Below are 14,099 nucleotides of genomic sequence, written 5' to 3' on the forward strand. Positions count from 1 at the left end.
ACTGTTATCACTCCTAGATCTAGAGGGTCTTTGAAAAGTTATCCTATATCTCATCTCACCTGTGTTACTCAAGGTGAGTCTGCTTGGAGCCTATCCATTAACTGTAGAAAAAGTGAAAAGGATGGATCTGGTGGGATTTGTACATAAACCAGCCACAGTCATATAATCGGAATTACTTAGTGAGGAACCCTTTATATTCAAGTTTAGATGTTTAAACAATGAAGGCATCATTTTTTTTTTTTGATAGGAAACAACAAAGAGATAAATTAACAGAAAAAAGAAGTACAAGAGAAGGATGAAGAATCCTCCCACCAAAGAAAAGCTAAACTACAAGAATACAAGAACAAGAATCTACAATGAAACAACCAACAATCTCTCTAGGTTAGACCATCCCATTGGAGCTACACTAGCCAATCTAGTTGTAACACATTAAGGGGAATCCCCTTAAAAGCCATGGAACAAAAAGCCCAAAGAGAAGCAAGGAAATGAATAGAATCCCAAAGATTCTCTGAATTCCTTACTTTGTCCTCAAATATCCTCGCATTTCTTTCCCGCCATACAACCCAAATTAAAGCAATGCACGTAGCTTGCCATAAAACTATCCATCTCTTAGATAATCCAAAACCCTTATAATTGATGGATATCATGTCGGAGATGCTCCTCGGGGTAACCCAATCCGTCTTGACTAACTGAAATAATCTGTGCCACAACCCCATCGTCAAAGAGCAATGTAGGAAAAGATGATTTGCTGATTTACCATGCTTCATGCACAACTTACAAATGTCAGAACTAAGAGCTTTGTAGGATCTTCTCAATTGTAGCAAGTCATTAGTATTTACCTTCTTGTGTGCCACTAACTAGACAAAGGACTTGACTTTGAAAAAGACTTGAGAATTCCAAACGAACTTAGTAGGGAAAAATGAGGAAGAACCAGAAAATTGGGACAAGGCTAGAAAGAAAGACTTGAATGTAAAAAGCCCTGAAGAAGATAAAGATTAGGATCTCGTATCTGAAACCGATGATGATAAGTGCAAACAATCAAGTGACTGCATGAGGCATTCTAAAACTTCTAAACAATGAAGGCACCATTCTTTCCTTATAATAGTCCAGGATACTCTAAAATATGCTTCTGCAATCCCATCCATTGTTAGAAGGACGGATGCTCTGAAAAAAAAAAAAAAAAAAAAAAAATTGTAGATGAAGGCCACATATGATGTTTAATCCTGTTCGCTATTTCTTATCTATTATCATATTTACTTGAGAAACCATTCTAGTATTTCTCTCACCACAATGGTCAAAATAGTAGCTATCATGACGCACTCCCATGGTACCGATTCTCTTGGGCTCTCAAACTTGTTTTGCAATTGCAAAGACATGACTCCACAGGGCACATGCTAGTGTGCAAATTGATTGAGGATCAAGCCACAATAAACCCTGAAGATAAACAAATATTTTTGAGATTTTTGTATGATGATGTTTGAAATTTTTCCTCAAACTTGGTCCTATCTATGAAATTCAGAAATAGCTTGTGGTTCATCCAGTTTGTAGTTATATGAAAAATACTCTCTTGTGATCGAAAAAAATAAATTCATTAATATGAATAATGAATTAAAAATCACAAAGAAGGATGGAAAACTCTTCCAAAATATTTAAAACCTGATTAAAGAAAAAGAAATGCAAAGTAAGAGTATAGATGACTAACAAGCTGCAAAATATGAATCTTGGAGACAAAGTTGTATGCAAATCTTAAAGGATTCTATACAACTCAAGGATGTAAAAAATCCCTTCCAAAAGAAACCAGCTACTTAGCCCCTGGCTTGGCAAAGAGATAAGATGCTATGAGGTAAATGTGGCATCCAAGAGAAAGACCATCTCAAGTCTCTCGCAACATCAATAATTTTGGTGAAACCACCTATCCAACTTCCAAGGTCCTCTTTCCTCATTGGCCACCTATGAGATTAGAGAGGTCGGAAAAAAATAACCAACAAAAAATGGAACAAAATAAATTGTAAGGCTAGGCATGGTACATGAGATACTTTCTTAAAGAGGGTCTCTCTCTCTCTCACTCTGTGTCCTTATGCCTCTATGTATAAACGAGTTTTAAGAACAACCTTTTTATGTCCACCCTATGCTCATGCACAACCAACACACTATGTATGAGAGCTTTCATAAGTTTTCACTGTCTTATTGGCAATTATTACTTATTGCAGTCACATCTGATGGACGTATCCTTGCAACTGGAAGCTATGACACAACAGTCATGGTATGGGCGGTTTCTCGTGTCAGAGGCTCGGAGAAAAGAGTTAAAACTACACAAGCGGAGCTACCCCGTAAAGACTATGTGATTGTTGAAACTCCTTTTCATATACTCTGTGGGCATGATGATATAATTACATGCTTATTTGTTAGTGTGGAGCTGGATATAGTTATCAGTGGATCAAAAGATGGAACCTGTGTTTTTCATACCTTGAGGGAGGGGAGATATGTAAGATCTCTTCGCCATCCATCTGGAAGTGCATTGTCAAAGCTTGTTGCATCTCGGCATGGACGGATTGTGCTTTATTCTGATGATGATCTCAGTTTGCACCTGTACTCTATTAACGGAAAACACATTGCCACTTCTGAATCCAATGGTCGCCTCAACTGTGTTCAGCTAAGTGGTTGCGGTGAGTTTTTGGCTTGTGCTGGTGACCAAGGGCAGATAATCGTGCGTTCGATGAACTCACTTGAGGTTGTGAAAAGGTATAATGGAATTGGAAAGATAATAACATCTCTAACAGTAACCCCAGAAGAATGCTTCCTAGCTGGGACCAAGGATGGAAGTCTTCTTGTGTACTCCATAGAAAATCCCCAACTTCAAAAAGCTAGCCTTCCTCGAAACCTGAAATCCAAAGTTTCTGCAACTGGATAGATCCACGGTTATGGACTGCTATGATGTGTTTATGATTTTTGCTCTAAGGTATGTGGCTTGCCATGAATGTTTTCAGAAGCTCACACAACCAATACTTTCCTCTTTTCCACACTTCAATATTATCTCTCTCATCATTCATATTCAATTCAATGGTTATACAATTTTACTTGTTTGATGCCTCTCTTTTAAGTATTGATTTTCACCATTATATGTACAGATCTTAATCAGTTCTTCATATACCATTTGTAGTTCAGTATATTATATTTCCATTCAGTGAGATGTTTTGTTGGTTTTCTGCAAAACAAGTCTGCGGCTTAAACTGTGATGTTTTACATTCCATGTAGCAAGGAATTAAGTGTTATTTTGTCAAAACTTTGAATTATGTAAGTCAGAAAATCATCAAACATTTAAAAAATAGAACATAAAAAAAAAAAAAAGGATTAGTAATAAATTTAAAAAACTGAACTGAACTCTGTTTCCTTACATCTGAATGTCATTTAGCTTTTATCTAGCCAAAAAGAGATCTATTCAAGTCATTCCACTTTTCCCCATTTAGGAAAAATGAAAAAAAGAAAAAGAAAAATGGATATAGGTGAAAGAGACTTGTCTACAGATGCAGCCAAAAAGAGTTTCTCATTTCACAAGTTGCTACCAAGAAATTTTTATCCTACTATAAGCCACCTCTTATTTCTCATTTACATCTTTGCCTCCTACACTAGTAAGAAATGCATATTATTCTATCAAAAGTTATGTGCATATTTTTTGTTGATCTTTTGAAAATCAGTTGTATTATACTCATATCATAGTGCTTATCATATTGTACTTTTAGGAATAACTTGGTTGTTAAAGTTTCATTCTTATGTTCTATTTTTCCTCACAGGAGTCTCTCTGCTCAAATGCAGAAAGCATCCATCACTGAGTGGAGATCTTCAGACCCCCAAATTTCTCCCTTGGGGAATTATCTCTTTTAAATGTTTCATGTATGAAGACAATAAAGAGATTCACAGTTGTATCGGCATTTTGCTTCAACTAGATGGAAGCGTCTTCCGCTTCATCAGCAACATACATACATCTCAAATGGTTTGCAAGATGCTACTTGTACTCATAAACTCATGCAAAAGGTGGGCAGATGCTACATTCTATTAAACCGTCTCATCTACCTTGAGGAGGCTAGTTGTGGTCAGAATCGGATGCTAACACATTCATGTACACTATATTCTTACAGGCGGGTATATCAGAAACATTATGTAACCAATAGTGATATTTCAGATTTTTATTTTCTTTCTGCAACAGCGAGTGTATTAAAAACTTTGTACAGATAGGCTTCAGGCCTTGTCCTAAAGTAAATGGAATTTTGTTAATCCAACATATCCTCCTTTTAATCAAGGTTAGTCAACTGTCTACAACCGTAGCTGATTATTCCAGGCTTCCTTAGAATCATCTTCTCATTGTATGGGGGAGAATGTCCAATTTATCCATCATATTTCCTCTTCTCTAGGCTGTCTTTGCATCATATTCTCGGTTTATGAAGCGTTCAATTATGGCAAAAAGTTTCTATTGACACGAGCATGAGAAATCTGACAGCCTCTTCCCGTTCGCACCTGTTGCTTGGTAATGCAGTGAAGGCTTCATTTTATTGCTTCAGTCATCACTTGATGGAAAATTGATGCGCCTGACCGGACACCTGAGGATTCAATTCAAATCCAAGCAGGTACACCTTTGTTCTCAGGGCATTAACATTATTCAGTTTTACATACCTGCTAAAAATTTCTACTTGTAGAGACAGAAACTTAACTGTTCTGCATATAAGCTCAAATAATGCTTATAACCGAGTTCATGGATGTCATCATTCTACTAAGAAACCACATTTCTCAACTGTTGTCTGCCAAATTCAGAATCCAAGTGAGAAACCATGTTTATTACCAACAAATGTGGAATAAAAAAGAGCTTTCCATCTGGTGAAAGAAATCATATGCCCATGCTTGATCATTTCATTTAGGTACATATGTGCTTCCTTGAGCCGCCCACCATCACACAATCCTCTAACAATTATCTCATACAATTTTCCATTAACTGGGATATTACTATGTGCTATTTCTCCAAACAAGCTGACCGCCTTCGAAACATTTCCTTGGTTACAATACCCACTCACCATGGTAGTATAAGTCAATAAATCAGGCCATCCAAACCCTCCAGTCTGCATACTGCCAAACAATTTCTCTGCTTCAGCCACTCTTCCTACTTCCCAATAACTAGCAAGTATACAGTTAGAAGCAGCCGTGGGATTAACAAACCCACCATTTGCAAGAGTTTCATGAAAAATCCTCCCAGCATCATCCACTTTCCCTATTCCACAAAGCTCTTTGATCACAAATCCTGCAAGTTCATCCACCTGAATAAGCCCTTTCTTTCTCTCCACATAAAAGAACTTCATAGCATCCACCTCCCTGCCAGCCCGGCACAGCGCCTTGACGAAAGAACCATGGACACATATCTCTGGCACAGTTCTCCTCTTCATCATCTTCTTCAACAACACTTCCGCCTCATCAAGCTTTCCAGCACTGCACAATGACCGGAAATAAATCTCATAAGCCATCACCTCAGGAACCACACCCTCACAATTCAATTGAAAAATTGCCCTCCTCCCCTCCTTCAACAACTCAGCCCCATCGACCTTGAAACAATCTTTCTTTATCAATTTTCGAAACAATTTACCCGCTTCTCTGAACTTGCCCGATTTACAAAGCCCGTGAATGAAACTCCCGTAAACACAAACATCAATGTGGTACCTTCTCTTCACCAGTTTCCTCAGAATCAAATCAGCTTCATCCAAATTCCCGTTCCTACAAAAACACCGAAACAACACAAAGGAAGTAATATCGTCGCATCTAAACCCCCTAGACTTCATCTGTCGAAGAACCTCTTTGGCTAATACCCCCTCATTTTCCCTGCACAAAGCCCCAATCAGGCCCGCATAGCTCTGTTGCCTTAACCCGCTGCAACCCATCAAAATTCTGTGGGAAACCCTCCTAATATCATTCGCGTCGCCGAATTTACAAACATAGATCACATAATCGGAAACATCGATTGTAGGAGGCCTGAAAATGTCGGCCCAGAAGGCCTCGACCTCGTCTATCGTACCGTGTTTAACTACAGAATCGATGACAACGCTGTAGAGGAAGTAGTGGGATAGATTAGCCTGGGATTTGAGATTGAAAATAAGAGATTTAGCTCTCTGGAGCTTGTTCAACTGGGAGAGAGCGTGGATTACGAGAACTGAAGTTGCGGCATCCAAGTGATGGGCTTGGCTGAGCAACGAATTTAAAGTGCTCAGGGCTTTGTAGTTTCTGGGATTGTTTGAGAGGGCTGTGAATATAGAGAATAGGTCTTTTAGATAAAGAAAATGGTCCGATGACGGTGGCGGCGGCGCAGCGGGGAAGGGGGTGGAGTAGATTGACAGTTGACGACGGGAAAGGATGTGACAGAATAAGGGTAGTTTCATGGTGGTGGCCGGGCACTGAGCAGCAGCGGATTTTTGTTTTTTATTAATACTTAATAATATAAGACGTTGGGTTATTTGATTAAAAGATAGTTGAACACCCAATTTTAACCCTCCATCCGTTTTTTAAGCCTAATTTTAACAAAAATATTTTTATTCTTTTCTTATAAAAATAAAATTTTCTTTTATAAAATAGTAAAAATTATTTTTATAAAAAATGTGTTAGGAATTTGAGGCTAATCCAACCTATGATAATCACCCTAGAGGGGGGGTGAATAGGGTGATGGTCTCTTTTTCAAATTTAAACTAAGTAAAAATAAGAGACAATTTATATGCAAGTATATGATAAGCAAAATAAAGACAATTGCATATAAATTAAAAGAGTTAGGGAAGAGAGAGTGCAAACACGAGAGTTATAGTGGTTCGGCGCAACCCGGCCTACATCCACTCTCCTCAACCTCCTAACCGAGTGAGGGTTCCACTAGCTTGAAGCTTCAACCAAGCTTCCAATCTTCTTACAATTGGATTATGGTTCCAATTCACCCTCTTGGACTTTTGGCTCCAAGCACCCTTTACAATTCTCAAGAGATATCCCTCTCTTGAAACTTCCTCTCAAGGTTTACAAATAATGATCTCAAAGGTTTACAAAAATCCTAGCACAAGAACTTTAAGCTCAAATGATACAAGAAAAGCTAGGATTGAATGGTGCACTAAAGATATGCAAGTTATGAAATAATGGTGCACTCAAAAACACTCTTCCAAGGCTCAAATATAATCAAGAATGATTTGAGAAGGTTAAGCTCTTTAAACAATGAAGATTGGAGCCTTTTTATAGAAGAAAAAAGCCAAACTAGCCGTTTGGGGTTCGACCGGTCGAGCTGGGGGTCGACCGGTTGACTAGCCGTTAACATTTAATGCTTGGCAGGAGACCGTTGGGCCTCGATCGGGTCTCGACCGGACCTTGACCGGACCTCGACCGGACGAGGTTCGACCTTGACCGGTTGAACAACCGTTCTGGAAGAAAGAAAAAATTTTTGCATTTTTCGAACGGTCGACCGGTTACTGTTCATCCGGTTCAACCGGTTGAGCTGGGGGTCAACCGGTTACTGTTCATCCGGTTCACCCGATTTAGCCAATTGAGCCGTTTTTTGCTCAACAACCAACTTTTCCAACTTATAACCTTTTAAACAAGTTTGAAATAACATTTAACACAAGGTTTTAGTTGAAAACATGAAATCATCCAATTTTAAAAATATTTAAAACAAAATAACTCTTGGATGATTTAGGTACATAAGTAAGGAAAATAATGCATGGAAATCCTAGTGCACCAATAACCTTACAAAGAGACTTAAGAAGCTTTGGTCTTGAAAAACTCTTCTCTTTGAGGTGGTCTTCTTCTTCATGATTTCTCCTTGGCTTGATTTGTCTTTGGATTGCCACTTTAGAAGTCATCTTGCCTAATCACACTTAAAATGTAGTCATTAGTTCTAAACCTTGTTTTGTTATCATCAAAATCAAGATTAACCAAACCTTGGTTTCACAATCTCCCCCTTTTTGATGATGACAAAACCAAGGTTGCTAAAAAGCTCCCCCTCAATATATGCTCCTTTGAATTTAGAAAATTTTCAAGTTTAGAAACTTCAAGGAGTATATTAAGGATGCTCAAATTGATATAATTTAAACATAAATAGCATAAAGAGCATTTAGCAATTTGGCAAGACATTATTGTTAAATATAATGCATACAAATATAATCAATAAAGCACATAGCATCAATATGAATAGGATTGCTAAAACACTATTGACATTTCTTCCCAAGTTAGCAACCTACCATTACTTCTCCCCCTTTTTGTCATCAACAAAAAGTTTCAATAAAGTATCTAAGGGGAATCACATGTTATAAAAAAATATAATTTCTCATAAAATGAATCTCCCCCTTTTTCATTTGAGAATAGTTTCCAAATAAAAGATTGCTCATCCTTAGAGCATTCCCAATTTAAAGCATGATTTGGAAATATATATGGGAGAGCATATGCATTACATGAATTAAATAAAACTTTTAGTGCACACAAGCATATGATCATTCAATTTTACATAGGTAAAAAAAAACTTCTTTTTAAATCCAAAACCTTGGTTTAACAAATATGCCAAAGTGATACCAAAAGTTATATTATCAAAAGATATACCAAGTGTTAGCAAAGGGATACCAATTGCAAATTTAGCTTTAGAAGGGATACCATTACCAATATTATCAATGCATTTCTTCCAAGGTAAGCATATCCTCCTTTTTGCATGGATCCCTACAAACAAATTTTGTAACCTTTGGTACCCATATCATTTTGGGTCCTAGAGGGTTAGTCTTTCTTCCCTTTGGAATCCAAAATAATTTAGAGTTTTGAAGAACATGAAAGAGATTTTCTTAAGGGACAAATATTACTAATGTGCCCTCATTTTTCACAAAAATTGCAAATAATTGAAGGTGAAAAACTAGAGGCTTCCTTTTTAAAAAAAAATGATTTTTAAAAGGCTTGTAGGCTAACCTCTTTTTATCAAGAATGCAATTTTTGATTTGCCAAAATCATATCAAAAGTCTTTTGGCCATTTGAGAATTTTTAGCTCCTCATTTTCCTTTTCAAAAGGGATTTTTGTCTTCTCAATATTTTCAAAATTTTCATTATCCTCATTGAGCTCATTTAGAAGACAAGAAATCTTTTTCTTAAGAGGGATATTTTTGGAACCAAGTTTTTCAAGATTAAAATATAATTTTTGAAGCTCATCTTGAAAATCAAAATGGTTAGAGTTGGAGTTTACCTCATCACTTTCACTTTCTTCCTCTTCATCATCATTTGTTATAGCCATAAAGGCTATACTTTTCTCATTTTCTTCAACTCTTTGATGATTGTACAACTCTATCTCATAAGTCATGAGTGACCCAATGAGTTCTTCAAGTGAGAGCTTGGTGAGATCCTTCGCTTCTTGAATAGCCGTCACTTTTGTTTCCCATTTCCTTGGTAGAGACCTTAAGATCTTCATGACTTTCTCTACTTCGGTGAAGGTCTTTCCCAAGGCTTCAAGTTTATTCACAATCACAAGAAACCTAGAAAACATCTCAACAATAGATTCGAAATCCTTTATAGAAAATACTTCATAATCATGCATAAGGATATTGATTTTAGACTCTTTAACTTGGTCGTTTCCCTCATAAGTGACTTCTAGTAGTTTCCAAATTTCTTTAGCCGACTTACAATGCCAAATACGATTAAATTCATTTCTATCAATAGCACAATGTAAGATAAAAACGGCTTTGGCATTTAATTGAATTTTCTTTCTATCAAGTTCATCCCATTCATGCTTAAGTTTTGGAACCATCACTCCATTTTCTAATTTTGAAGGAATGTGGGGACCATCTTCAATGACATCCCATAAATCAAGACTAGTAGATTGGATAAACCAAGTCATTTTAGTTTTCCAATAGGGATAGTCGGTTCCCGTGAAAATTGGAGGACGGGTGGTTGAAAAACTTTCAACTTGGGATGAGGTTGATGGAATAGTCATTACTTCTTAGACGGTTAAGTCTTAACAAGAAGCCTTGCTCTGATACCAATTGTTAGGAATTTGAGGCTAATCCAACCTATGATAATCACCCTAGAGGGGGGGTGAATAGGGTGATGGTCTCTTTTTCAAATTTAAACTAAGTAAAAATAAGAGACAATTTATATGCAAGTATATGATAAGCAAAATAAAGACAATTGCATATAAATTAAAAGAGTTAGGGAAGAGAGAGTGCAAACACGAGAGTTATAGTGGTTCGGCGCAACCCGGCCTACATCCACTCTCCTCAACCTCCTAACCGAGTGAGGGTTCCACTAGCTTGAAGCTTCAACCAAGCTTCCAATCTTCTTACAATTGGATTATGGTTCCAATTCACCCTCTTGGACTTTTGGCTCCAAGCACCCTTTACAATTCTCAAGAGATATCCCTCTCTTGAAACTTCCTCTCAAGGTTTACAAATAATGATCTCAAAGGTTTACAAAAATCCTAGCACAAGAACTTTAAGCTCAAATGATACAAGAAAAGCTAGGATTGAATGGTGCACTAAAGATATGCAAGTTATGAAATAATGGTGCACTCAAAAACACTCTTCCAAGGCTCAAATATAATCAAGAATGATTTGGGAAGGTTAAGCTCTTTAAACAATGAAGATTGGAGCCTTTTTATAGAAGAAAAAAGCCAAACTAGCCGTTTGGGGTTCGACCGGTCGAGCTGGGGGTCGACCGGTTGACTAGCCGTTAGCATTTAATGCTTGGCAGGAGACCGTTGGGCCTCGACCGGGCCTCGACCGGGTCTCGACCGGACCTTGACCGGACCTCGACCGGACGAGGTTCGACCTTGACCGGTTGAACAACCGTTCTGGAAGAAAGAGAAAATTTTTGCATTTTTCGAACGGTCGACCGGTTACTGTTCATCCGGTTCAACCGGTTGAGCTGGGGGTCAACCGGTTACTGTTCATCCGGTTCACCCGATTTAGCCAATTGAGCCGTTTTTTGCTCAACAACCAACTTTTCCAACTTATAACCTTTTAAACAAGTTTGAAATAACATTTAACACAAGGTTTTAGTTGAAAACATGAAATCATCCAATTTTAAAAATATTTAAAACAAAATAACTCTTGGATGATTTAGGTACATAAGTAAGGAAAATAATGCATGGAAATCCTAGTGCACCAACAACCTTACAAAGAGACTTAAGAAGCTTTGGTCTTGAAAAACTCTTCTCTTTGAGGTGGTCTTCTTCTTCATGATTTCTCCTTGGCTTGATTTGTCTTTGGATTGCCACTTTAGAAGTCATCTTGCCTAATCACACTTAAAATGTAGTCATTAGTTCTAAACCTTGTTTTGTTATCATCAAAATCAAGATTAACCAAACCTTGGTTTCACAAAATGGGTTACCTTTTAAGACAAAATATCAAACATTTACATTCACAAATTTGAAAATTGTTACATTCCTTATAACCAATTAAAATTTGATAAAATCTTGGAATGATCAAACTTTCTTTTCTAAAAATCAATCATTATATATTTTAAAATTTTATTAATTATCATGATTCTTTCTTAAATATTTTTATTAGAGAGTTTTGAGCAAAAATAATTTCTCTTATTCATATGGGCCAAAACCATAGTTGTTCGACTATAGTTTTGAATTTTTTTTTTAAATTATTAAAACTGCATTTGGTGACTTAAACATTAAAACTAATGTTTTCAGAATTTGATCGATCATTGAATCGAAATATTTATTGGTTTGCGATTCACTAGTCGGACCAGTGACATTATAAATATATATTTTATATATTATTAAAAAATAATAATAATAAATAAATAAATAAATAATAAATTATATCTAAATTTTATATAATAAATTGTTGGGTTGGTGTGTGTGTTGGGGGCTAGTTCGCTAGGTTGGTGTGGGTTGGGGACGGAAGGGGGAGGGAGCGAGACTTTACAGCACCCTCCAAACAAGAGGGAGAGGGACACCATGGGAGGGGGCCATCAGGGGGTGGCCACCATCGGGAAAGCGACGTCCGACCAGTCGTTAGGTAAAAAATATTTCTAAAGGGACATTCAAGAAGACATATCAAAAGTAAATAATGAAGGGAAAAAGAAAAGATCATCAAAATAAAGTGAAGAAGCAAGATAGGTGGAATTGAATAAAATCAATTTTAACTTCCCATTGAATTTTGGATAACTTCCTATTGGGATTATGAGGTATGTTACATATGGTTTTGAAGATTGGAAAGTTGATAATCCAATGTTTCAAATGGTTTGTGAATCAAAGTTGAACTGTTTCCCATTTTTATGCAATGTAGAGACCTTTTAAACTTAATCATGTTATCTTTCTTGGTAGTCATATACAATTGTATTATATTATTTACTTTATTTATGACCATTAGCAAGCTAAACAATTGACTTTGCTAGAAAATGTTATTAATGACTAGTTGGCTTCTAATCTCTATATAAAAGATCAATGACTCTCATTGTTGTTCTTTTTAAGGACCTAATATTGACTCATTATTCATTGAAAGTTTTTTTTAGTGCACCTTTGTTCGAGATATTATGTATCCATTTAGTATAACTATTCAACCATAGTTTGTTTGTATTCTATTATGTCAATTGTATCCATTTAGTGCAATGTTAAACTAGAGTTTATTTGTATTATATCATGTTAAATTGTAAACTACGAGTTATAATACTGTCAAATCTATTTGCATATAGCTAGTGAGGTGAGTTTAGGTATGAGGTAACAAAGTTTGGTATAGCACTTGGAGGATTCAAAAGCTGCTCTCTTCATGTGTATGTAGAGGGGGCTCCTCAAAACCATAATCTAAAAGGGCGATTTGAGTCATAAGTTCAAAAGGCATATTACAACTAGAATACAATTGTACGCATGGATGTATACATTCTAAGCCTAGAACCTCCGACTTGATTTGAAGCTTTAGAATAATAGATATAGGATAGGTTGCACAAAATCACTATAAAATTTTAAGTTTATTTTTCTATATTTCATATTTTCTTTATATATATAATTATTTTTTATTGTTTTTATGAAGGAAAAGTGAATTTTAACTCACTAATTTGAAAAAAATATAGAAAAAGTAACATCAACTTTTATAAATCAGTTTTATTTTTATTCATTTAAAACAATTTTTTAAATATATGCATTTTTTTATAAATCAAATAGTTATTTCCTAAAATACCGTTTTACTTGATAATATTAAATAAAATTATAAAAAGTAATTTATCATTTTAATTTAATAAAAGTATTTTACAAATAATTATTTTATACATTTTTATTGTATAATATGAGATACAAATCATTTTAAAAAATTTCTCCAAAATTGATAAATAAAACATGAATTTTAAAAATAAAAAATACATTTAAAACTAAAATGCTTAAAAATTAAATACAATTAAAACCAAAAAAACTAAAAAATTTAAAAAAATATTGACTCCCATTGCATTTCTAATATTTTTTTGAATCTATATTTTCTACTAGTATTATTTAACAAAGTGAAAGTTAATATTTTATTTTTATATTTTTAGTTTTAAGGTTTTTTTAATTTTAATTGTATTTTAATTTTTTTTTAAATTTTCTTATTTTATTGATGTCAAATCAATTCTTATGGTAAAAAAGAAAAAGAAAAAGAAAGACTGTGTTATTAACTTGATAAATAAAGATCATTTAAGGAAACAATTATTGACTTGTAAAAACAATTACTAAAGATAAAACTAATTTATAAAAATTGAGTTTTATTTTTATATATTTTTTAAAATTAGTAAATCAAAATCTATTTTTCATTTTTTTCTATTTATATATAATTATTTTTTATTGTTTATGTCACAATGTTACTTATTTATCTCTTATATTCATAATTTATATTTGTTAAAATCTAAAATAGAGACCAACGCCCGATTCACTCTCATTTTTTGGTATTTATCTTAAATCGGTATAATTAGAATCTCATTTTTCGTAAAGAGTATCTTAGGTTTTTCAATCATATATCTCTTATTAATTTTGATGATAAAAATAAATCATAATTTAAATCAACAAGATCTTTTATTCTATAAATTCTAATTACCTTCAATGTTGTAATTTGAGAGTATAACTTCTTTTATTTTTTATTTTTAACTTTTCC

The 14,099-nt window shown here is 34.8% G+C and overlaps 2 protein-coding genes across 4 annotated transcripts in view; one reads left to right on the forward strand and one right to left on the reverse strand.

Moving 5' to 3' along the window:
- LOC100259143 (BEACH domain-containing protein B) overlaps positions 1 to 4,277 on the forward strand; it is a 65,607-nt gene extending 61,330 nt beyond the window's left edge. For 2 of the 3 annotated variants that reach the window (XM_010666119.3, XM_010666121.3), the window contains 2 exons: positions 2,211 to 2,959; positions 3,792 to 4,277. In XM_010666119.3, coding sequence (XP_010664421.1) covers positions 2,211 to 2,911 — 701 coding nt within the window. In that variant the 3' untranslated portion in view covers positions 2,912 to 2,959; positions 3,792 to 4,277. The remainder of the gene's footprint in view (positions 1 to 2,210; positions 2,960 to 3,791) is intronic. The other variant, XM_010666120.3, reaches the window with a different exon arrangement.
- A 525-nt stretch (positions 4,278 to 4,802) lies between these two features.
- Positions 4,803 to 6,413, reverse strand: LOC104882597 (putative pentatricopeptide repeat-containing protein At1g12700, mitochondrial). Its single transcript, XM_010666613.1, has one exon. The coding sequence runs from the start codon at positions 6,411 to 6,413 to the stop codon at positions 4,803 to 4,805; it is 1,611 nt and encodes a 536-aa protein (XP_010664915.1).
- Between the last annotated feature and the right edge of the window lie 7,686 nt (positions 6,414 to 14,099).

Source organism: Vitis vinifera, chromosome 18, assembly GCF_030704535.1.
Source record: "Vitis vinifera cultivar Pinot Noir 40024 chromosome 18, ASM3070453v1".
NCBI lineage: Eukaryota > Viridiplantae > Streptophyta > Magnoliopsida > Vitales > Vitaceae > Vitis > Vitis vinifera.